The sequence below is a fragment of the Plectropomus leopardus genome, chromosome 9 (genome assembly GCF_026936395.1).
Source record: "Plectropomus leopardus strain MGB_pleo_1.0 chromosome 9, ASM2693639v1, whole genome shotgun sequence".
Taxonomy (NCBI): Eukaryota; Metazoa; Chordata; class Actinopteri; order Perciformes; family Serranidae; genus Plectropomus; species Plectropomus leopardus.
In genome coordinates, this window is record NC_142184.1 from 5802837 (window position 1) to 5829174 (window position 26338).

General features: G+C 39.0%; 1 protein-coding gene and 1 long non-coding RNA gene across 2 annotated transcripts in view; one reads left to right on the forward strand and one right to left on the reverse strand.

Moving 5' to 3' along the window:
• LOC148188664 (uncharacterized) overlaps positions 1-26334 on the forward strand; it is a 54045-nt gene extending 27711 nt beyond the window's left edge. The window contains exons 3-4 of the long non-coding RNA XR_015777401.1: positions 24760-24885; positions 25427-26334. This is a non-coding gene — a long non-coding RNA (uncharacterized LOC148188664). The remainder of the gene's footprint in view (positions 1-24759; positions 24886-25426) is intronic.
• The window catches only part of LOC121947463 (uncharacterized), a 44297-nt gene that overhangs the window by 15072 nt on the left and 2887 nt on the right, over positions 1-26338 (reverse strand). The window contains exons 4-11 of the mRNA XM_042492528.2: positions 25369-25542; positions 25010-25167; positions 24680-24868; positions 23341-24004; positions 22079-22241; positions 13448-13559; positions 9296-9386; positions 5409-5495 (exon numbers count right to left, since the gene is read on the reverse strand). Coding sequence (XP_042348462.2) covers positions 5409-5495; positions 9296-9386; positions 13448-13559; positions 22079-22241; positions 23341-24004; positions 24680-24868; positions 25010-25167; positions 25369-25542 — 1638 coding nt within the window. The remainder of the gene's footprint in view (positions 1-5408; positions 5496-9295; positions 9387-13447; positions 13560-22078; positions 22242-23340; positions 24005-24679; positions 24869-25009; positions 25168-25368; positions 25543-26338) is intronic.

Below are 26338 nucleotides of genomic sequence, written 5' to 3' on the forward strand. Positions count from 1 at the left end.
CAACACCTCATTTGACCTCATAAGATGAATAATCGGGGCCTTGTTGTTTGGCAGGATCATTATTTGGTATGCAATTGTGTCAAGTACAAATATCCCTCTAGAATATCGCACAATTTCCCTTCTTAACCAGTTCTGAACAGATCCTGTTGAATATGGATAGAAATTATACTGAAAAGCTGAAAAGAATTGAAAATGGGATTTTAGCTTTTTGCCAATGGTGTGCTGGAGGAAAAAGGAGTTGATGCTGTGGGAATCATAGTCCTTGACAAAGAGTTAGTTTCCTCCAAATAAGGTTCATGCCAGCCAGCAGCAACACTCCCACCATATGCTCCTGTTTTAAGAATAACTTCCCAAAGCCTACCATTGGGACAGTCTCAATTACACAGAAGAGAAAGCTACATTATATCTACTGGCTTTGCAGACAACCATCTGTACCATCGTAGCAAACAACTGTAGTTTGTATGAATGATATCATGCAGCTTGCTTTAGAGTGGCATCTGATTTAGTATCAAGGTTAGATTTGGTAAAAGTAAGTCTGTGCAATTGTTACAGAACACAATGTAAGCATGAGGTTGTGTGCATGTCCCTTCTTCAAATACAATTAAATGAAAACTATATTTAAACCTGAGTCCCTGTGTTGAAGTATTTGAGTGTTTTTATAAAAAAAAAAAATCAATCTCTTCTGTCCTCCCCTAGAAATTTTAAAATGTTTTTGGAGGATTTGTTTTGAATTCAAGGGCCTGTATATACAAACCCAATTCCAAAAAAGTTGAGATGCTGTGTAAAGCCCGGCATACACCGTGTGATTTTGTGCTGTCCCAGAAGATAGATGACTAATGTGAAAGAAACATGGCGATATCTTTGGTTGTGGCTCTAAAACCATGTTCCTTTGTCGCACAGTGAGAGGTTCATGGATGGCCGTTGTTATGGTCTTGCGCTCACCGACAGCTTGGGATAAAATTCTGATTAGATCTGTTTTGCATAATGTAGCTTCCACTAAACGTATAAGTCTGTAGGAGGCTTAAAATACAAATTTAATACAGAATGCAATGATTTGTAAATCCTATTCTGAACTTTTTTTCCAATTAGAAAGAGCACAAAGACAAGATGTTTAATTTTCAAACTGATAAATGTTTTGTTTTGTTGTTGTTGTTGTTGTTAATATATATATGCAATCTTAATTTAATACTTGCAACACATTCTTAAAAAGTTGGGATAGGGGAATGTTTACTGCTGTGTTACATCACTTTCTACATCTCCTTTTATCAGCACTCAGTAAGGACACAAATGGAAGTTTTAAATTTCTTTCTCATTCTTGCTATATGTAAAACTTCAGTTGCCTAGCAGCCTATGGTCTCCATTGCTGTATTTTGTGTTTCATAGTACACCACACATTTTCAATAGGGGTCAGGTCTGGACTGCAGGCAGGCCATTCTAGTACCTGAACTCATTTACTACAAAGCCACATTGTTAGAACACATGCAGAATGTGTCTCATTGTCACGATGGACTAAATATGTCATCTGGATGGCAGCATATGTTGCTCCAAAACCTGGATGTGAACCTTCCAGCATTTATGGTGCCAGACCACAGCACATTTTTCCACTTTGTGTCAGTCCATCTAATATGAGCTTGGGCCCAGAGTAGTCTGCAGTGTTTCTGGATGTTGTAGGTATATGGCTTTCACTCTGCATGGTAGAGTCTGAACTTGCATTTGTAGATGCAGTGCAGTGCAGTGTTATAGATTTCAGATATCCAATCAAATCTAAAGGATAAATCTAAATCCCTCTCATGACTTTTCGCCAGCCACATTTTTTGTTTCCATATGTCACATTAAAGAAGATAAAGATGCTCTAGCTTATGCGTGATTGGGACTACAATTGGGAAAAGTAGCAGTTTTTTCAATAAAAGTCACAGTGAACAGTTAACAAATACTGCTGAAAGAGCTACATTTGGTTTTACCATTCAATACGTCACAGTTTCAGAGGGTGCCTTCCTGTCCAGAGCTCTACCTGTCTCCTGCACCACTGCGTTTTCACCTCTTATTTATATTTGGAAATGGCTGCACACACAGCACAGCAAACAGTTTAAAGAAGAAGCCAGGGCCACAATGCAGAATAAAACCTGACATCCTGGCAGCGAGCCTATGCCCCAACAAGCACATCATAGGTGAGAAACATCCCCCCAGGTGGTGACTTCTCCATTTTCTCTCCTAAAGCCTCAATGTCTGTCAGGTGGCGAGTAAATCCTCCTTAATGTTCGGGCCTTAAGAAGTCTGTCGTGTCAGAGAATTGAAGGATTTAGAGCAACAGAGGACCCTAACCTCCTCACGTTTGAACACATTGTATTGTGACACAGTGGCACATTGCACCTGAGATTTTATCTTAGAGAGCAAGATATTTTTGTCTCACAGTACCTGCATGCAAATGCAAAGGTTTGATTAAAAAATACCTTTTTTGAATATATACGAGCTGCTACAATGCAGCAGAAAGAGAAAGAAAACAGCCAAGAGTAAATTGAAACTTAATGAGATTGCTAATCTTTCTCGTCAAGTTGTCTTGCCAGCGCACAATATGTTGTCTCTGAGTTTTAGACAAAGAGAAATTACTGCCACAGTCAATGGATTACAGTGCCATCATTCTTACCCACTGTAGCTCTTCATTCTCAAACAGTCAGCAGACAAGAGATTAGGACTGAAGCACTGATGCAGAAAGGAACAGAGGCTTGAGAGAATCACATAAAAAAATAAAAAAAATAAAAAAAACAGCTGAGGAGCTGGGAGTTATTCTTGTCTGACTGCAATATCTTCACACCCTGCAGTCCTCAATGCCAATAAACAACAATTCTCTATAAGAGTGTTAACGATTAGTCTGACTAATGATTGACCTGAGATGTCCGCTGCACAAGGCTTAAACATTTGGCTGGATGTGTAAGGGTTAAAGGTCCAGTGTGTAGGATTTAGGGGGATTTATTGGTAGGAATGGAATATAATAGGTATGTTTTCTACAGTATATCATCACCTGAAAATTAAGAATCATGTTTTTCTTACCTTAGAGTAAGCAGTTCATATCTACATAGAGACCAGGACCTCGTTCTGGAGATCACCATGTTCACAGTCATGTTTCTAGTGTAGCTCAGAATGGACGGATCAAACAGTCTTAGGACCATGAGCATTTTGGGGTTTTTGAGTCGGCCAATGTAACTAGCAGCCCCTGTGTGATGATGGCATGGACAAACACTGATTTGTAATGTAACTTTATTCTGTTTTCTCAATGATTTAAAGACACAGTGTGTAAGGTTGCGGCAGATTTGGCGGCAGTTTCCTTTTCAGATTTAGTGGCGAGGCTTGCAGATTGCAAACAGCTGAAACTTCTCCAGGCTAGAATTCCTTAAGTGTTCATTGTTCCGTAGTTGTCTTTTTTTTACCAGGAGCCAAATTATCTGCGGACAGCTCTTCCTCTCCAAAACAAATGGACCAGGTGATTCAAACTGCATTAAGACTGTGAATAAAGTAAAAAAAAAAAAAGGCGTTTCTCTGATACTTTTGCCGCAATGGGAGTTCTAAGTACAGATGCTGACGTGAGAGCACTAATGGCCCTATTTAGAGCCAGTATTTGGTTTGTCTGTTCTGGGCTACTGTAGAAATATAGTGGTGCAACATCGTGATCTGATGAATAAGAAATTGTTCCCTATAAATATGTAACCAGGTCAATCTAAGGTAATGAAGCCAATGATTCTCATTTTCATGTGATTATACTCTTAAAAAAACAACATACTTATTATTAAATATTCAGTTTCTGTCAATATACCGTTTTAAATCCTACACACCGATCCTTTAAAGCATTGGGTCTATTTGTTTTTGGAAAGGAGGAGACCTCTGCAGATAATTCGGCTCCTGGTTAAAACCTCCTGAACGTCTGGATCTTAGGTTATCAGAGAAAAAGGCGAGTGCACATTAGCAGGTGCTGAGCTAACGGCCCGTCTTCAATTTGCCCAGTAGTATCTGAGAAACTGATTAGTAACGAGAAAACAGCGTTGTTCAGTGTTTTTACCTGTTTAAATGACCTGGTCAGTTTGTTTTTGAAGAGGAAGACACCTCTGCAGATATTTGACTCCCTATAAAAACCTACTGAACAGTAAACACTGAAGGAACTGAAACACCCGATGATGATCTCATTGAGCTGCTGCGGGTAACACACTTGTGTGTGTTCAGACAGACAGCATTGTTTCTACAGCTCTGTTGCACAGCTGCCTGCTCCTCTAACTTCTGTATTTTCATTTTTAAAACCCGATACTACTTTAACACACGGACCCATGCGAGCCACTGTGTTGTCAACAACACGGTCATGCAAATATTTTGCAATAAAAAGCCTCCACAGGAACCCTTTCAGAGGTCGTTATTTTGAAATGGAAACAGGATAGGTTAAGTAAATGGATATATTTGTAATCCTTCATGTCTGTACCAGATTAAGACATAGATACTGTAGTAAAATGAGGTTTAATGTCAACAATTATATCAAAACACCATTTTCATTCATTCTCTGTTTTTTCTGAAAACCATACCCGTTATGTGGAACGGGTAGCCTCTATATCTCTAGATGTTCTGCAGCTGAGCAGCAGCCGCACCGCCCCTGTGCAACACTGCTCACACCGGCAGTGTGTCCGTGGCAACAACCGCGACAAGTTTTGGCTGGTTGCAATCTGTACTCCTCACTATTGGAAGCCACTAAATCCCCATAAATCCCAAAAACTGCTCCCTTTAAGAAAGTTCTAAAATCAATATAATATGTGTATATTTAAATAGTAACTTTGTATATTTTCTTTATTTTGTTAAATATGTATTCATTTAAGAGTGCTTGCCTTTGAGGAGAAGTTTGTCGAATGAAGTTAAATTCATGAATTTCTCCACAGCTCTCCCCGGCGAAAACCCCAAAGTGGGTTTTTATTGGGTTTCTGATAAAGATAAAAACTTTGTCTGTTTTACACCACCTACAGAAAAATGGGACTTGATTTGATTAAGATCCATCTTTTCTTCACCATCAAATGAAGAGAGGTGTCTTAAAGTGCCTCTCATGCCTTTCTGTTTTCAAGACTCTTAACCATCCAGCAAATAGAATAGAAACTACTTCACTCACCACTTCAAACATAAAATCAAACTGGAGGGAGAAAAGCTTTCATGTATTAATGTCAGTTTGTCCCCAGATGTTCTTTTCATTTATGTCTAAAGCCACGATGTATCTCAACATTAGTATTTGCATTATGGAATAAATTTGCATGCTCGTGTTTTCCTCGTGTGCCGCGGCAGTTTTACCCCTTTTTCTTGGCTTGAAGAAATGGAACAGACTTTAAAACAGCTGAACATCTGATTCAACTTTTGATTTGACTCTGTAGGTGATCGACTAAACTCACAGGCTGCAGGTCGTTCATGCTGATCGGAAGCTCTCTCAGAGTCAGCAGCAGGTCGAGCTGTATGCTGAGGCACGGGATGTTGCACATCTGTAGCAGAGAGGAGATGTGAGTGTAATAAGCCGTGTGTATACAGAAGAGAGTGCAATTACCACATCATCACACAACCTATTTCCATGTGATTATTCAGAATTATCTAAAAAGCAGTGCTGCGGGGAGATGCTGCAGGGAGATAAAGTCTTTGGATGGCTGCGGCTTCTTCTCACACACTCAACTTCTTTGGCGAGATTACCTCAGGCAAAAGTGGAGTGCTGCAGGCCTGTCGACAGGCTGATTTAACAGAGAAACTGAAGGCTTGACACCTTGAAACGATTGGCTGAGCTGCCTAGTCGACCTTTGAGTCGGTGCTAACCTCTAATAAATCATTCCACGTTGTCAGACAGTTTCGCTCATGCTCAGGTACCGTCTCCTAAAAGCCAAAGGGCACTTGGTCTGACGGATTGTTAAGGAGAGATATTAGGATTAGTGTTAGGAATCAAAACCATGTAATCATTTAGCTATTTCTGAAAAAAAAGAAGAATCCCGGAGTGTCATCCTCCACATTCTCGAGCACCGTGCTCCTTGTCTTGTCACATTTTCTGACACATTTTAAATTTCTAATACGAGGTTAACAGATCACACTGATTCCATGCCAAGGTAACAATTTACGATTTAATTCCTCTTGGGTGGAAAAAAAACATGTTCACACATTAGTCACCGAGTTTGAAGTAGCCACATTATCAGGTATTTTGCTGACTTAGATCCATAATCAGAAACACTTGTGTTCATTTAATTGGCAATATAAAAAAGAAATCTCTTCATAGGATTTCTGCTTTGGCACAGCACAGGCATGACAAGTGTGATTTTAGAACATACAAACACCTCATATACAGTGTTGTGCAACACTTTCAGAAAACAGCAGCCTGCAAAAGCATTATTAGGATTTGATGCATCTTAGGAAAAAGGTCAGTGCCACAACACTAATATGCTTTTAGTTTTCTTTAATGGTGGAACATTTGTTCTCAGATGCCACTCTGTGTCCTCCACAGACATCCTGAGAGGAAAGTGATTATTCAGAACTGTTAGGCAGATAATCAGACAATTTCAGCAGTTTAAAAGCACAGAAGTCTTAAAAGTCTTTCAGCTCTGTGAGGCTGTACATGGCTGTACATAAGCTAAATGCTAATGGCAGCATGACATGCTGGTGTTTGGGAGCTGTGATATTTACAATGCCCAGCTCTCTGTTTAGTGTGTTAGCGTGCTAAGATTTGCATATTAGCACAGGCTGTTAAGAACTGTGTATTCCTACACCTTCTTGTAATGCCCTGCAAACCAAAAATACTTTTTTACATGGCGAAAGAGACGCCTGTACATCAGGGGATACATTTTTTTTTTCGTAAAAACCCCTGCAAAATGACCGATTTCACTCTTAGGTTTGATCCGTTTGGTCCAATAATATTAAGAATGTCAAGGAGAGCTGCGCAATTAAATCAATTTGTGCCCATTCAAGTTAGTGGAGCACAAAACCACAAGTTAACCTTTTGGTCAGCTGCTGTGAGTCTCTAGCGCGCCTGCTTTACACAGTGTGAAAATCGTGGCGATTATCCCCTGATTATCTGGGTAATTTGTAACACTTGAACCATTTTGGCTTCATGTGCCGCTGAGCAACTTATATAGAAATGAAAAGTGCCCCATGTTCAGTGCTGAATGCAGGTCTCTTAATACATCCATGAATTAGCACTAAACATGAAGTACAGCTGAGGCTGGTGGGAATGTTCAGAGTTTTTGCATATATTTAGTCACAAACCACAGTGTTATTTTGATCTGATGGTGGCCCTAGATGAAAAGTCAGGTTATCATCATAGTTTATACATTTCCTCCTGAGTTTGTGTGTTCTAAAATTAATGGCAGTCCATCTAGTTGTGAAAGGAATACCTCTCACACAAAATGATGATTTGTTTATCAGTGACTCACCTTGTATTACCTTGAATTTGTGAAGAAAACAGTTTTATTAATTCTTTATGAATTGTTTGTATGTACAATTTACGGTGATTTGAATTTTTGTCAACTGGTATTGCTAACGGCATCTTGGTTTTCCAACTCTTTGTACTGGAACACGGTCAACTCAAGCATAATGTCATTCCCAGGTCCGACCTCTGACTTCTGAAGAAATGCAACGCAGCATGTTTATGCGGAAGTGTTTGAAATAGTAATGTTTTAGCGAAAGCGCATGTGGGAAGTACTTGGATAAATGAGACTTAGATTATGCTGCACAAGTTGTGTGAGAGTTTTTAAACTGATGTTTTGATGTGGTTTTGCTGTTGTTAAATGTGCCCCCCCTTTTTGTAATCTTTGTTCACCAGGGAGGCATGCAAGAAAAAATGTTTTCTTAAGGAATTCAACATAACACGCACTACGTAAACGGCCATGTTTCCATGCACAAAATATTTCTTGTTTTTGCCATTTTTCCTGAAAAGCCAGTATTTCTACAAAGCCATTTACATGGCTAATGAAAATGAATATTTCACTACTATTCCCGTTTACATGCAGCCGTGCATGTTCTGATAAATGTTGTTTATCATGTCAAAATGTAGAAAAGTGGAACTGATAGAGCTGCTTGTGTCATTTTGCTTTGCATCTTTTTTTTGTTGTTTTAAGTTTTCCACGGATGGTGGACCTATTTGACTGTATGATCATAGCCTCCCTCTTTCATCAACCACCTTCTTGAAAAAGGTCGCTGATGTGATACCCGCACATATTCAAAACCCTATTGATATCCAAGCCTTTCAAAATATGTATTTATAGTGGTTTCATAATTCCTTGCTGATGTTAAAGACAGTCCTGTTTTACTGCAATTTGTCAATTCACCATATTGACATATGAGAAAAACAGTTTTCTTCACAAATTTAAAATAACATGGGTTGAGTCACTGATAAAATATTTGTTGAGATATTTCAGTCTGGAATCAACCAACAGATCAACCTTCAGACGAACATTGCCATAAGTAGAGCCACACTGTTTGCGTGGCTAAAAAGCATTAAAGCAGATCACTGGCAGACACATGTATCAGAGTTTACAGTGCGGTATAGAGAGCAGCCGAGGTCAACGATCCTATGCGTCACATGGAGGACACGTTTGACTCCAAGTAATAATGATGCTTAACACGGTGAAACAACGGTGATGATTCATGAAGAAAGTGTCAGCCCTTTCATTTTCTTTAATTATTTAATGGGTTTTAGGGGGAGAATGTGCAGAAGAAATGAAAATTGCAGAACATTAGATTCTGAAAAAAAAACACTCAAAGCAGTGAGCAATCATCTCTAATCTTTCAGTTTCAAGTGATTGCAGTTGTTATTAAGTGCAATATTTGAATACCTGCTTTAGTTGGCGGCAGTAAAGAAGACTGATTATGTTGTCGATTTAGTGGCATTCAGGCCGAATGCACTCTAGCACAGAAGGCTTGTGCCTCCAGAGCTACACGAGGTATCCATAGGCGATGCCACCCTGTCTCTTACATACAAAATCCCTCTTGACTGGTGTCAAATATTCCTGAAAGGCACTGTGGGCTGATCCTGCTGTTCATCTGTTACCCCCTCCTGCAGCCTTTAGCCAACCACACACAGGTCAGATGACTGCCAGGCATGCTGGAAGGTGATAACCAGATGAATGTTAAGAGCTTGTCATGACACCCACAGTGTGTGAATGAGGAGGCAGGTAACAAGCCCTCCTAAAGAAAGTGCTACATGAGCAGGAGCTGCATTAGACTCTGCTTGTTTAATGGCTGTCACAAGTCAAATCCATAGGAAACGACAATCTGAATTTGAGTTAATATGGAAAGCTAAAAAGTGTACCTCCATCATGTACTGGTCCACAATATGCAGCTCTGTCACAGGTCCTTTGTGGGATTTGTACATTTCCACATCATCCATTGTGGGGACGTACCTTGAACATGAAAACAAACATAATATATTGTTAGATGCCGTACTAATTTTTGAAATGCTTTAAGGATCTAAAAAAGGTATTTTCTTAATCTGCTTCTTGCAGTGAGGGATGGGATCCTACATGAAAACGCTATTTTGAAATATTGGACTCTTTAACTGCTCCACTATTTTCACCAATGAGTCACTTTTTTGCTTAAATTTTTGATTAGAGCAATAAGTAAGCCAAAAGATTTAAGTTGTGTGCCCTAAAGACATCTTTTCAAGCTTAGAGAGCTGAGGGGAACTATGCATGACCCTTTTCCCATTACACACAGTCATTTGATCCATTGCTGTTATAAAAATACTGATTATAGCTGCTTTAAGTAGGGTCAGGCAATATTGAAATTCCCCTACTGACAATATTGGTCAAAGACAAACAACATAAGGCTTGAGCAGTGTCACAGTATTACAGTATACCAGGGAATTTAGAAATCCAGAGGATATGTTTTTCTGTACCGTCACAAATACAGGGGCTTCTCTATATTAAGCTCATTGTATGTAGTGCACAGCATGCACCACCAGAGCTCAGTCTCGAGTCTCTCCTGGTGGAACAGTCAGCTGAGCTGAAAGACACAGTGACACCTAGTGGTGAAGGGAGAAGTTACAGAACTGTAAACAGCCAGCAGCCAGCAACGGCAGAGAGTTGTTGCAGCACCTGTTGAGAGTGGTTCTTTCAAAAGTTTTGCAGTTGTAATTCGCTTTTTAAAAAGGCGCATAGGTGTGATGTTACTTTTCGTAACATTTATTGGTTTTATATTTGGGGTTTGAAATTTATGGACTGAAGACACATGTTGGAGTACCCATAAGTGGCCACATTATGTGGGCATTAAGTGCTATTTCACACTAGGACGTGCTGAGATCAATTAATCATTTTTTATTCAATAATGTGTTCACTGGTTACTGCTATTGTACAGTCTCACCTCCATAGACTGCCACATTTATATTTTGTTGTATTTTGCGAAAGCTGCAATGACTGATAATTGCTCACCATTGTTAGTTTGTTTTGGTACAGCTACTCTTAATGGATGGAGACTTTTGTATTCTGTTGGATGGTGAGTTTTAAAATGGGAAATTTATGTTTTCTGGCTCTCCTTTTTTGTTTAATTTAAAGCCAAAGAACTGCAAAATAGGCACATTTACATTTTTTTTGCTAACAAGAGCGAACATGGAGTTAGAGGTACAGGGGTTATAATGTACTGGGTCAAATGTATGCTAGCATGGTAGGCTTTTTTTTCTTCTTTCAATAAGCTTAAGTCTAACAATGTGGAGAGAAAGCAGAAAGAGAAGTATACTGAATACAGCACAACATTCATGGTGCATAATTAATATCCTTCTTGATCGTGCACACGTGAGAATATTAAGGGTTCTGTGCGGATCAATATACTGCATGCAGATATACAATGAAATGAGATTTTATCCATTTTAAAAGTCAAATTTGTTAGTTAGTCAAAGTTAGTGTGATTGGACCAAATTGCCATGTTGCGCAGACTACTAGGGATAGGCTTAATTTGCATTAACTGTTGCACTCACAACATCGCAAAATCCTGGAGGGACTGATTAACTGACTGGTCCACATCAGACAGGAAACAAGACACCCACAGTCACATGGCTAAGAATAAACACCAAAAAGAAATACAAAATAATCTCACATGTAAAGGAAAAAAACTCAGCTGACAGAACGGAGGAAAGCTTGACAACAGTCACAAAAACTTTCCTTCCAGAACGGATGTCTGTAGGTGCCATGATGAATATTTTATTGCTAAGAGGAAAGAGTGCATGTTGAAAATGTATACTGGTCTACTGTATATGGAGTTATGGACTGGATTTCTTGTGACAACCAGTGTGTGAATTTTCTCCCGAATTGATGCCTCAAATTTACAGGTCTTTTCAAAAATGTAGCTTATGTTGTATTTATTTATTTTATTTATTTATTTGCATGTTATGTTAAAATGTTAGGAGCAGCACTCGGCTAACATGGTTAATATATCAGTGGCTACATTTGTGAAAACTATAAAAAATAGGCAAATTAATACATTTAAAGTATGTGGTTCTGATCCTTGTCTGTATCTGAAAATCCACATCTCTGTCTTTTAAAATACAATAAACATAAATTAGTTTATGTGCAAAATATCAGTCATATTTATCCAACACGAAACAAATCACAACAACAAACCCCCAACATAGATTCATTTTAAAAATGTATGTCACAGCTGGGGATGTTTTCCTTTTTGCTTTCCCATTTTAACCTTTGTCTCTTTATGTCATCGCATGCTCTTAAGCTACCTCCCTTGGACCACTGCCATTCCATTGATTTCGAGCGGCCTGGAGAAAGCAGAGTAATTAAAAGCCAAGTAGCGCTGATGGCCCTCGTCAGCTTCTACAAAACAGCACGGCGCTGATGGGAACAGCCATTTACTCGCTTGCACTGAATTTGAACCCCGCTCATCTTAAATTGGACTTCCTCCCCCTGTCATTTCCGTGTATTCTGACCTCAAACCAAAGGCATTCACTTTTTCATGAGACCGGCTATGTGCCGCTGGAGTAGCGCTGGCCATTAATATTGCAGCACCTGTTGGGAGTGGTTCTTTCAAAATTGTATTCCTCAGGCCTACGCCACGACGCATTAAAATATATATTATGTTTTCATAGAATAAATAAAATCCTCCACACAGTACATTAGATCACTCGCCTTCCAGGAGGTCAGCATCCAAGCCACTGAGTAAACTGCAGGTAAGAGTTGGGAAGCATTTTACCCACCTCCAGTGTTTTATTCCCAGGGGCATGTCAATGGTTTCCATTTCCGCAAATAACCCCAGATAAAACTTTTATTAGTAAGCTGCTCTGGTAAAAGGTTCTGGCATCTGCTTTTTAGTATTAGAACACTGTGAGGGATGCTGTGCAAGCCATGTGTCCTCATCACATGAACTGGCAGTGTTTTCCTGTTTCACATTTTCCAGGCTGCAACATGCACTCCCTCGATGATGATTTACGGAGCTGCAAGGTTGTTGTTTTTTTTTTTTATGTCTCTGCAGAGGCCAAAGGCTTTTTATTTTCAGGTTGTATGTGCATCAGTCCATCGGACAATTTTTGTGACCTCCATATCTCGAGAACTCCGTTAGGGATTTTTTTCAAATGTAACACAAACATTTACTTGGACTTAACGATGAAATGATTTCATTTTGGTGGTCTTAGGTCAAAGGTCAAGGTCACTATGACTTTAAAGCTATCTCATTCTTGTAAACACATTATCTCTTGAACACCTTGAGGAAATTTCTTCCAATTTCACACACACTCACTTGGTTTCTAGGATGAATTGATTAGATTTTGGTGGTCAAAGGTCAAAGCTCACAGTCCCTGTGACCTTTGCTGTCTTATTCTTGTGAATGCAATATCTCAATAACACCTTGAGGAAATTTCTTAAGATTTGCATAAACCGTCTAGTGAACTGAAGAAGACTGGTTAGAATCTGGTAGTCCAAGGTCAAAGGTCAAGGTCACAGTGACTTCATAAAACATGTTTCTGGCCATAACTCAAGAATTCATCGGCTCACATATCAAACAAATGTCTGATAGGTCATAAAGATGAAGTTTGACATTTTATATCCATGAGTTCACAGGTCAGCTGTGATATCACAATATTCTGCAAAAACACTTTTCTGGCCATAATTCAACGTCATAACTCAGGAACAGACGGGGAGACATTTGGTCAGATACTGAATTGGTGATTCTAATCTCAAAACTGTGCTGATTGTTTGGATCTTCTGTGCTGCCAGGGGGAGGATGTGTGTTAAATATCCACATTTTCACACACATGGATGTAAACTGCAAGCGCAACTTAACTGGTGCGCGGAGGCGTACAACCACTTGGCAGTATTTCTAGTTTCTCAGAGGTTTTGTCTCTGCCAACGAAAACACACATCAGCCGCCCATGATCTCAGGCGCAAAAAGTCACTCACCCCTCGGCTTCAGTTGTGACGCTACCAGGAATGAATACAAATCAGCGTTTTTTGGCACAAAGTCATACCTCCTCAGAGAGGTGATGTGCTCATCAGACAGGCCTCCATCTTCCTCATTAATGATGAACAGTTTGTCCTTCAGCTCTCCCGGTTGCACTGGAAAACTTTTGAGGAAAATGTCTGGAAGAACAATAGATTAAAAAAAGTCAACAACACTCAATGGTACATGAAAGCTTTCCTCTTGACAGATAGTCTTCTTATCCTGCGATGAAATGACTCAAAAAGCATTCTGAAGACAAAGGGTCCTTTGCTTAATTACTTTCCCCAAAATGCCTCAGGGAAATGCACAAATTTGCATTCTATCAAGTCAAAGCTGATGTGATTTTTTTTTTTTTAACGAAAATGCCTCTGCATAATTCAGAAGCTGTGAGACGCATTCATTAGGAGCCAGCTTCAGGAATTTTAGACATGTATGTAAAGTAAATGGTGATTTTTTACAAAATACAGCTGAGATGCTTGAGCCAGAGTCAGACACTCGGGCATTGATTTGGAAGTGTCACTTCCAATTTTCTTTTGTGAAGTTGTGAGGTTGTCAACCAACTTGTGATCAAAACTTTTTCTGAAGTAGAGCCTTGTTGCCCTTAATTTTGAATGCTGAAAATACTCCGTGAGACGTTTGAAAGGAATACTTTGACATTTTGTGAAATGAGATTTCTTGTTGATAGTTAGGTGAGAAGAAGGCACCCCAGTCGCCAAAATAACATTTTGGCGACTGGGGTGCCTGTTTCTGCAAACTACAGATGTTTTACAATTATAAAGACTCAGACTCACGACATAGTTCATGTTAGATGTATAAAAGCTGAGTTTTTTATCAGAGGAAGAGGATGAAGGATGGCTTGACAGCTGCTAGACTTCTGTTCAACACCAACAGAGGCAGGTGTTTTTGAACAGTTTGGTCAGTATGTCCACTATTTTTAGCCCAGACATGATGTTTTCCGAGCCCCTCGTTTTGTGCCAAAAAATAACAATGTTAACCAGTGTTGTAAACATAACATTAAAAATTAAAATGTAAAGAAATGTTAAGTTTCAACATATCCACTGAAACATACAAATATATAGGTGGGTTTTCAAAAATGTACAAGGCCAACATTTATTCTAGTGATTGGACTGAAGATCGATGCCACTGTCTGTTTAATATGAAGCTATGACCAGCAGCTAATTAGCTTAACAGAAATACTGAAAAAGGAAAAAGAGCAAGCTTGGCTCTGTCCAAAGTTAACAAAATACACGCACCTCTGAAGCTAATAAACTTCATTTTTTTAATCCATTCATATATACATATATATATATATATATATATACTGTATATAGCTGATACCAATTGTTAGTACTAAATGAGGCAGGTAAACTTTGGAACTAGTATGCATTTACAATAAAAAATTAAAACATTTCTGTCAAAATTTGGAATATAACAAACTCTAACAAAACTTTTTAAAATGCCTTTAGCAAATGTTTATTTAAAACCTTTCAGCATCATAAACACCAAGTTTCCTGCAACTTAACTTGTCGACCCCTAATCTTTAGAGGTGCTTGGAGGCAAATTTTGTAACCTTCGGAGAGAACCAGGCTAGCTGTTTCCCGTCTTTATGCTAAGCTAAGCTAACCAGCTGCTGGCTCCAGCTTCATAGTGAACACACACACAGACATGAGAGGCGTAAAGACAGAGCAGATCAGTGCATTTCCTGTGGTGTCAAACTGTCCCTTTCACTTCACTTCCAATTGGAGTCAAATTGTGCTATTACTGAATCCAAGTCATAAAATGATTGAAAATCTCCTCATAACAAAGTGAATAAAATAATCATGTTAAATGTTGAGAATTTTGGATCTACAAAGCTGTAATCAACGCGTCTCTAAATCCTTGACATTAAAGACCGGAGACAGTAATTCCCTCACCGGGGCCAACAAAGGCTTTCATGTCGCACTTCCAAATGAAGAATCTCAACATCAAATATTAAGAAACAATTTTGAGTGCTACCGCTGCCCTCCAGAGTGAGAGTTAGGCGTCTGGCCTAAAATAACACAGTGCAAATCAAGCCCTTTGTGGACTGGCACTCAGACAAACTGGGCATTGCCCTGACAAATTAGAATATGGAGATGGAGAGTGTATCCCACTGGGCGCAGGAAGCCACAGGTGTACTTTTAATTAGGAGTGCGACATTTCTAGTCATTAAGTAGGCAGCATGCACAGGGGCTCTCAAGGTAAATAACCACATTAGTCGGAAACACATCCTAAACAGAAACGCAGATCATACCGAACCACAGAATCTCAGCAAGTGGTAGAAAGATTCACTCAAGTATTGAACTTAATTACACATTTGTACTCTTGTATTTACGTTTTATACTACTGTAAACGTAGAGTCCACAACTTTTGAGAGGGAAAATATTGTGTTTAGTAACCCGCTGTAATTATTTGGCAATTATTATTTCTTTTCATATCAAGCTCATTAAAAAAGTACTATTTGTGCTAGTTTTTTGGCTGAAAAACACCTTCTGTCTAGTTGAGATTCCTTGTCGCAATTTCACTCAGGACACATTTCTTGTCTCTCATGGTTTTATTTAAATAACTGTTACCCAATGTGCAGTATTTTGCAGCAGATATCAGAGAAGTTTAAAAAAACAAAAACAGATTTGTGCATTACTTTTTTCTTTCTTTCGTCTCTCATTAATCGTCCCACAGACCCTCAGGTTTATGTTATGACTCTTTGGAGGGGGAGAAGTAGTTAAAACGAGCTTCACCTCCTCCAGTTAAAGCAGCATAATGCAGCATATGCATTGATACAGCAGCAATGTAAAATTATTCAGCAAAGAGAGGCAAAGTTCTTTTTAGTAGCTTGCTTCATCTAGTTCTGTGCTTTTATTTAGTAGGATTTGAATGCAGGATTTGTAGATTTTTTGAAAGGTGGAGGGGAGTGGGGGGATGACATGCAGCAAAGGGCTGCTTTACCAGGTTAACTAGAAGCCACCCTTGGCTTTTTCTTACATTTTTGGTACTTTTATGATAAATGATTTGTTTTGCATGGTTTATCTACATAACAAGTAAAAAAGCACATCAAGTCTTTCTCCCTCATTGAGAAATTCTGGATCCTGCTTGCACTCAGTTTCGCTTTCCACTTTTCAGTGTGCACAGAGCTCTGACCAGTTTAATGCATCAAGACGGCTAGTTTTTGCATTAGAGGAAATAACAGAGTGATTCAGCAATACATGTTTGAGCCTCTAACAGACTCAGACAATGAGTGTGTTGTGCAACAAAATCGGTGACTAGCAGACAGAATAACAAGGGTAGTTATCGTCTTCTTGTTTTTTGTTAATTTGTTAGCTTGTAACTTAAAGTGGCTGACACAGTGTTAATGCTTTTGAAACAGTAATATCAGCTACGATGTTAGTGTTTTCATATTGTTACTATGTAGTTATATACCAGAGCTGACACACATTAGTGTTAGTGTATGTAAAACAAACAATAGCAGTGTTTTCATGTTGCTACATTGTTATTATGTGGTTATACACCAGAGTTCTCATGTTTGAAGAAAGATATATTAAGAGTCTCACCAAGATGTTGATATTATGTGTGATAAGTCTGCTCTGTACAAGGTTTCAGGTTTCTCTCCTGGTGTTGTGTCGAAGTCTGTTTTCTCATTGATATGTGTTTCACGTATTGGGGTACACACATGAGCGGATGCAGGCAAGTGACCGTTGCATGCCATGGCGATATTTGTGCTGGCAGTGATAGCATGTGATGGTATTTGTTAGCCAGCTTGCTGATAAATACAGTGAAATTTGATTTTTTTTTTTTTCCATTTTCTAATGTTTCATGCTAGCCAGGCAGCATCTCTCATTTGAGGCAGTATGTATTTTTCATGGCCAAAATTCAGTATCGACTTGGTAGACACAACAACAACAGTCATGTACTTCATTGCTATTGGTTGAGGCTGCGACTTTGACGGTCAGAGTTCACCAAAGTTGAACTCCATGCAATGCGAATTTACGTTGCCAACAGAAGCAGATGTTTTATTCACCACTTTGCCTGCATATCATGGAGGTGAACGGAAAGCAAATATTCACCTATGTTATTGCACCCTTAGACAGTGATTGGCCGTTTGTATTTGTGACGTAGCTTGTCACGACCTTGTCTGACCAGGCTTCTCCCTCCAGGAGCCTGATGGGTGGAGCTGGGTCATCAGGGAATTTCAGCTCACCTGTGCTGGCAGCTAGACTATATAAAAAGGAGGCAGTTCGCCTCTCTCTCTGTCCCCTGGCTCTCTTGGCCGGTGTATGTGTGTTGAATTTTGGATGTTAGGGAAGTGCACGGACATGACCCCTTCAGTAGAGGAATGTTAAATCACCTCTCTTGTGACAAACTTTGCACAGATACAAGTCATCAAGTTCAGACAATTTAGAGGATGTAAACACATTTTTGAGTGAAGGGGACTTTAACTAAAGGATCTTAATAATTCTCTCACCACTGATCTCATCAAAAGTGACGGGTGACTCAGACATATAGCAGTAGATATTACATCAAAAATTTAAAGTGATTTGAAAGTCGTGGTGGCATGCACACACACACAAACTTTGTATCCTCGTCTTTAATCTGCTCTGTAGGTATTTCTCTAAAGAATGTAATCAAAAACAAATCAATACGAGCTACAATCTTGTTGTCAAAAGTCTGTAGGATTCCTGCAGAGCACTAAAAATGGTATAAATAAGTACATGGATCATCACAGCACCGTCCTGTGGATTCTCGACACAGCCGATGTTCTTCTTACCCACAAGGATCAAGTTGATTACCAGAGGAAACCACTCAAAACCGCAATACAGCAGTAATACAACCACCTGCTCAAGCTGTCTTACTCCATCTGCTTCAGCGTGTAACTGCAAACAACTTAATGTTGTTCAAGTCGCTGAGGACACAGTGAGAGCTCCAGCTTCATACCTGACACTAATTATCAGTTCTGAGTTTGTTTAATTATTGATCACCTACGTGCGATAACATCTGATCGAGGTGTCGTCTGACTGACTGCTGAGCTGTTGCTATCTTTGTAAAAAAAAACAAAAAACTGCAGAGATTTTGCATGCGTACTGGCTCCCAGTGTAATGGGATCAGATGAATAAATAGTGAGGCAAAGAATGAGATATGAGCTGAATAAACAGCACAAATTTAGGCAGGTTTGTGGTAATAAACATGCAAACAAGCGCAGTGAAGGTGTGTGTGTGTGTGTGTGTGTGTGTGTGTGTGTGTGTGTGTGTGTGTGTGTGTGTGTCTGTCTGTCTGTAGGGGGATGCCAAAAGATAGAAAGAGGAGAGAAAAAGAAGTCCTATTACCAGATTTTTTTTCACATGTGGCTTCAATGACGTGAATCCTCTGAGAGTTCCTGTGTTTTCACAGGCAGTTAGCACTTTTGGTCTGATGCTGTTTTCATTACTTTAAAAGAGCTTTTACTGATTATTTTTTTCAATTGTTTATAATATAAATGCAGTGGTGTAGTGTAACTGCAGTTGGTTCATTTACTTAAGTGCCATACTTAAGTCAAAAATGTAGGTACTTCGACTTTACTGGATTATTAGCATTGTATCCTACTTTATACTTCTGCTCTACTAGAGTTCATGGAAAAATGTACTTTTTACTCCACCTAAATTTGGTAGTTTAGTGACTTGTAAACTAGATTTTACATACAAATGTGTGAGTCTAATAATATATAATGTATTGTCTCATGCTTGGACTAAAGCAGGGTATAGACTGTATGATTTGAGCCCATTTCTGACACGAGTTTTGAGCCACATGACTTATTTTAGAGTCAGACTGAATCGTGTAGTGTACAAGGGGGACTGAACATCAATCAAACCTGTTTAACTGCCCCTGACCGACGGAGCTACTGTGACGTCATCCATTGGCTTGGGGACTGCCATTTTGAATGCAAATCAGCCATTTCAGCTGTCATCATTTTAGTTTTTTGAGCCAGAAGTGACCATAGTTGGATGAGCGAGGAGTAGAGGTGACGCATAGACTGTATCAACTCCTCATAGACAGCCTGTGACTCAGACAACCCGTTCTTAAATGTGCGTGACTTTGGGCCTTAATAAAATGTTAACAGGTGATTTATATGAAAATTCACACCTATGCAGTTGTCATGAATGATACAATTAGCTATAGAAACCAAAAGCATTTTTTACGTGGCTGTGAACATGTTTATTTTTGCTGTAAAGTCGAGCATTTTAACTTGGTCTATGGAGACTGGCTCTGTTTTGAAGTCAGCTTCAAGTGGCCGTTTGAGAAACTGCAGGCTGTGACATTTTCATGTTGACTTTGTTTTTCAGCCCGAGTGTTGCAGTTTTTCTATTTTGCGCACACAGTCTGAGCATCAATTGTGAGTTTTGGCTTTACATCAGTGATGATTTACTCATACAGTGGGAGTTGGAATTAAACATTTCTAAAACAACTCAAATTGTACAGTGTATGTCCAGATTTAGCTGTCCAATAGAATATAACATAATTCAAATGAGCTTTCCCTTGATAAACTAAAACCATAAAATTCACAATGTCCACCTACGAATCAATAAAGTATTTCTGATTCTAATAAAATGCTACTTATACATTAGTGCATCACTTATAATAATCCATATTACAATCAGAGGTGCCTTTTTCTGGATTGTGATCACTGTTACTTCTGATCTGTATTTTAATTTATTGTATTTATGGGTTTTAAGGGTTAAGAGAGAGCCAGAGCACAATGCATTTCTTGCACTTAATGTACACTATACTTTTTAATGTAAATGACAAATAAACTAGAACTAAACTCATAGTCTAATTACACTTTGCTGATAGTACTCAAGTGATATTTGAGATGCAGGACTTTTATTTGCAATTTGTAGTATTGCTACTTTTATCTAACAAAATGATCTGAATGCCTCCTCCGCACCTGCTGAAAAATCATTTTCTGTATTGGCGTTAATAGGACCAAAGTAGGTGAGGCAGCAAGACAGAGAGTTTCCCTTGTTCTTCAAATGTTTAAATTTTTCTAAAGCTCGCAGCACAAGGATGCGTGGCCTCGGGTTGCCTGCAGGCTGTCATCACTCAGCTCCCCGCTCCTGACACAACCAAAGTTTCCAGGTCAGAGAGGAGCACAAACTCTGACTGCTGGGGTATTCAGTATCAAGGCAGGAAATCGCTGTCGTTGTCGCTCAGATCCCCTATCCATATTTTATGAACATGTGAACTCTAATTATGTTGCCGGTCTGCACAATCACACTGATTCCATTTAGCAGCCCTCCACCACCACATCTGTATCGCCTCGCAGTGTCGCGGCCTGTTGGAGAAAGCTTCTGAGATGTTCTCCCCTGGCTTGGATCGTGAAATATACAAGCCACGTTCACTCAGTTAATCAAAAGTGAAAAGCCATTAGATGAGATATAGAATATGTTCCACTTCACAATGGCTCTGCAGATTGCTCAGGCAGTTGTGGCACTGCAGGATTGGTGACACACTGCCCCCTGCAGGCACATCGCAGGAACATCCATCTATCTGCTTTACAGCCGCTGTGGCATCATTATAGCCTCACTATGTTTTAAAGGAGCAGAATGGCAACATTTATAGGCCCTCCCTAAAAGAGTTCTCAGGTCAGCGTCCTCTAAATTGGGCAATTATAGTCTAATTTATTAAAATTAAGGAGCCTGACATTAACGTTCCTCCTGCAAGGATCCCTTTCTATGTGGTGCTTCCCTCTGCTGGGTTTATTTCACACCACAACTTCTAATTTACTGAAGGAATAAGCTCCTTTATTTGACTTAATCCAGAAGAATGCCTTTTCATTACAACATGAAAATTAAACTTATTATGTTGCTGTGAAAGTGCTGAAAATGATCCATTGAAGCTGACAATATTCACAACTTCACCCCAACACTCAGACACACTAGGATTTGTACGGTCATGAAAAACCTGGATAAGTCATTGCAAATAGCAATTTCCAGGCCTGAAAAAGTTTTGAAAAACTAAATATACTGTGAAGTTTTGGAATAGTCATGGAATTTTGTTTCACAAACCTGTATAATAACACATAATGCGCCGTCAGAAATGTGAAATCCAACGATGATTTCTGTTTTTACAGTTTCTGACTGTGATTAATTGTGTCATCTTTGATGTTTTCTTGAAAAATCACCCAAAACTTTAAAGAAAAAAGTCACAGTTTTTTTCCTTTATATTGCAAAAAATAAATTAAAAAGGATATTGCCGATTTTTAAAAAAAAATCAAGATGTTTTAAAGAAAAAAGAAATGCCAAAGATTGTTAATAAAAAACTTTTTTTGAGAAAAAAAGTCATTAAAAAAGTCTCTGCCCAGTGTTTAGAAATTATTTTATAGGCCTCCCCCTTTTTGCACCACCCCCTCCCCTCACATAAATAACAAATAGTCCCTACGCTTAAAAAATATATGTATTTTCAGTTCTAATCCTGTTTTAATTCATTATTTTGTAAATGATATATATTTCTAAAACTGTTATATAGTTGTGATAAACAGCCAGTGAGGAGATTTGATGGTCATTTCAGAGAATGTATGGTCTAAAATTTGCCTCAAAGTCATGTAAAAGTCATGGAAACGTGTTGTTAAAAATGTGTATGAACCCTGACACTCAGTCATTGTAGAGATACTCACTGAAGTTGTGTGCAATCTTCTGGTTGAGCATAATATGCTGCGTATGGCTCGGCTCTGCCACATCAAACGTCCCCAGATCTTTGACGGCAAATTGCTCATATAGGCGCGATGTGTCGATTTCAATCCTCCTGCCGCTTTCTTGTGTCCAAAATGATTTTGCAATCTGCCAAGAAACAAATTAATTCAGGGCTGAGACAACTCTATTATATGAGGAAATCAATGTTAACATTACAAAGGAGCAACGCTGGGGAAGCAATAGCTGACAGTGAAAACAAAGAGTAATTCCCAACAATGATGCAATATGAGGAATAATGAAGTGAAACCAAGTTGAAACTGACCTTTCAGAGTTTGCCACAATCAGAAAGCACTGCATTTAAATATGAATAATCCACACTAATGAGACACTTTGTAAGCCCTATACTTAAAGGGTATCTTTGGTATTGTCCAACCTGGATCCTGTTTTCCCAAGTTTTTCTGTCAAAGTGATTAATGGGAACAGCAATTTTTGAAACTGGTCCAGTGTTGAGTGAGAGAAACTGGCTTCAGTGTAATTATTTGGGGAAATAGAGCACTGTCAATGTACACTGACTGAAAGTGCTTGTTCTTACCACTGATAGGCTCAGATTACAAGTGTCTGACAACATTATGGAAAGGATCTCTACAGAGTGAAAGAGTGAGATCATTTTTGTTTAACCAGAAACAGCCCTGAAATCACCATCACCAAAACCACCAAACTCCATGTGAATAAACAATAATTCAAGAGTGTATAGAGACAGCCTATTTTGACACCGAACTGGGTGATTGTTTTTGTTTTAAAACATGCAGTATAAAAAAGTAATAAAAATACTTGTTTAAAAAAAGTACACGAAAATTAAAGTAAAATAGTAAAATAAAGTAAAATAAAACAAAAACAGGAAGTTACTTGAAAAAAAGTGCTTAAAAATATATAATATATTTTTCAATATATAATTTTGATAATTATAAATGCAGTTTTCTTGATTACATTTTCCTTATTTTTTATAAATTTTCTAAATCCACTATTTTCTTGCATTTTGCAGGACATTTCTTGCCCAGTTGCCTTTTTCCCCATATTTTCAAAAGAAATATAACAAATTTGCTCAGAGATTTAAATGCTTGTGAAAGGCGTCAGAGCACAGCACAAAAAATTGATGTCTATCCAGGTTTTAAGGGGTTAACTGTCAAAATGTGGTACTTCAGTGTCTTCTGATGAACAAAGTTTAACTGAGAAGTGACAGCATTACCTTATCTGAGACAGCTACATCCCAGTGGAAAGCCTTGGTGCGTGGTTTTCTTGACTGCATCAGGGTTTTAAAGGGTAAAGGTGGGGGTACCGGGACCCTCGGGGGCGAGGGCCCTTTCACACCTGATGAGCCAGATTCATGGTTAAGAGACTCTGGGACCGTGGAGGAGGATGTGAGGGCAGTAACGGAGGGTGAGGGTCGAGGGGAAGTGGGTGAAGACAAGGCAAAGACAGCGGGGGAGGTTGGTGAGGTCGGTGACGGGACGGGAGGCAAAATATCAGGCTTGATATCAGCAGCGTTTCCTTTGCTGCGAGGTTTAGGAAGAGGCTTTGCATAATCTGCTGAGGGATAACTTTGACTCGTGTCACCGGCTGATAAATGATCTCCACCCGCAGAAGCGGGATCTGCATGTTCATAATCAACTGGAGGATAAGTCATATTTCTGCCGCCAAATCCACCGCTTGACTCGAGATCTGTGTCAGTGTCCTCCGCGTCTTCGGCTATACTGAGATTTCGCAGTTCCTTCGTTTCCACAAAAAAGTGTTCCGCCATCGACTTCCTCTTCCAGTCTGAGCACAGTTTGTGAATGGCCTTGACCCAAGCGTCTCGCTCCCTCTGGACGGCCCCGGGGGCAGCTGTTTGATGCGGTACAGGCACCTTGAACCTGAAATAAATCCACAAAACTCAACTTCACTCATTAGCTAAGATAATTCAAGTAATGAACACTTGAGGCCTTTATTTTTGTTATTACTCGTATGAGGCCGCATAAGTGCTACAAAATAACTAAATGCATTGTAGAAGAGACTGCTAAGAGACTGCTAATTGACATTTCACTTTTTTGCGAGACTGTGAATTATTTTGAAGAGAAACCGCTGATATCGTGGACAGAATTCATTAAATGCTTAAATGTAAGGACTTTTTTTAATGTATTATTGTTAAAATTAATGATTGATTAATTGTTATTTGAAAAAAAATTGCTTATTTGAAATGGTAGCAAATGCCATTTTCCTCAAAGAAAGACGAAAATTATAATTACTTAAAAAATTAAATTTTTAAAAATCCCAAAACAAACAAGAAAAACAAATACTGTCTGTAATGTATTTTTAAAGATAAAATTTGTACTCTAGTGTTCTCCCTTTTTTTGTTTTTGTTTTTGTTTTTGTTACCCCTTTCCACAGCAGCAGATTGCTTAGCTTCTGTGGCAGTTCTCCCATCTGCCTCTCCAAACTGGGAGCATGGCGACCGCCATCTACTGTCAGTAATACACTGACTATTAATAAGTACCTCGTTCAACCCCACTTCAAAAACCTGAACTTCCCCTTGAGTAATCCTCACTCACTTGTACTCATTTTTGTGGGTGATCAGGGTGAAACTGTCGGAGCTTTGAGGTTTCTGAACTCTGGTGTCTCCGTCTGACAGGTGAATCACGGTGGACCTGGGCACCGAGGTCGTCACCTCACCGTCAGCGGGGGCCTGTCGCCTGAAGGGGACCAGTGTTAGCTGGCCCTGGTGGAGATGAACATCATATCTGGAACAAAAGAGAAGGTAACGTAGACTATGATAACAGGATCTGAGCTGTTCACAGAGTATTTTACGTCTCTTAAAATATGTCTGGAGTCAAAACCAGCTAACAATCCGTAATGATTAGAGTCTTGAATAAGGTTCGTACTTCACCCATTTGAACGATGCCAGGCCTCCTCGGTGCAGCAACAAGACGCCCTCCCGAAGGCTCTCTGATCTTTGAGGCTGCTGCTGTGTTTCTGCATTACCCTCCTCAGGATCACTGTATATGTTCCCATAAATGATCTGATTCACAAGCTGCATCATCTGAGAATCACCAGCAGGAAAAAAAATCCCAATAAAAGCGTCAATAACACCTGGCCACAGAGGAGTACAAGACCTTCCTCGTCTTACTTTAACATAATTGACAGCCTCGGCAGAGTTTTATATAAAAAAAAAGCAGGACACTTTTACATGCACTGGTTTATTTTTATAGTTTAAAAGTACCTGCTCTGAGTATAAATTCACCTTGTGTTTGTCCTCCAGTGAAGTGGCCTCTAATTCATAATCATGATGTCCTTTCAAGGAAATGGTGAACCTGGAGCCCACTCCATCATCACAACTCTTGACAGTGGAGAAGGGGAATTGTCGCTTGATGATGCCTTTCTCGATGTTGCACAGCATTTTGGTCTTGAAATCAATCTGGTTTGGTCACCATGAGAGAGTTTAAATTAGTGTGTTAGCTTCCGTCTGCTGAATACATAATGCAGAGAAAATTATCTTATTTCATCTTCAGGTATAATTTTCTAGCCACATTAGCACGCTGGTCCACACTGAAGTATCTCAACAACTACTCTGACGTTTTTAAGGTAGTCATCATCCCCAGAAGATGAATCCTATTGACTTTGAGATTTGGAGCAAATGTTCATATCCCGCTCTTGATGAATTGTATTTTCTTTGGTGATCAGCTAAAGGAGGAATATGTAGGATTTAGGGAGATCTATTCAAAGAATGGAACACAATATTCACAGCTAAAATTTTGTTAACTTTTTTTTGTTTTTATTATTATTTCAGCCTGGGATATGTCAATGATTAGCAGCTACATTGATCGTGACAGTGCACCTAGTGGAGATAGCATGTGTTTTCTCTGCAGCTAATCAGGTGGAAAATGGTTAAGACAACAAATTCCAAATCAAAAGCCCAGAATGATACCCAGATATAGGACAATGCATGTTTTTAGGGTTTGATGGTAGGTTATAATTTGTCCAATACTATAATTTATGACCAAATATTTGCAAAACTAATGAAATTCCCATCAGCCTTCGATGTATGTATGTTTAAGACAAATTAGCAAATGTAAGCATGCAAAAATAAACAGCATGCAAAAAACACACGAAACAAAGATGCCGAACATGATACCTGCTAAACATCATGTTAATACTGAACCTCAAAGCTGCTAGTGTGGCTGTATGCTCGTTTGTTTTTTTTTGTTAAACTC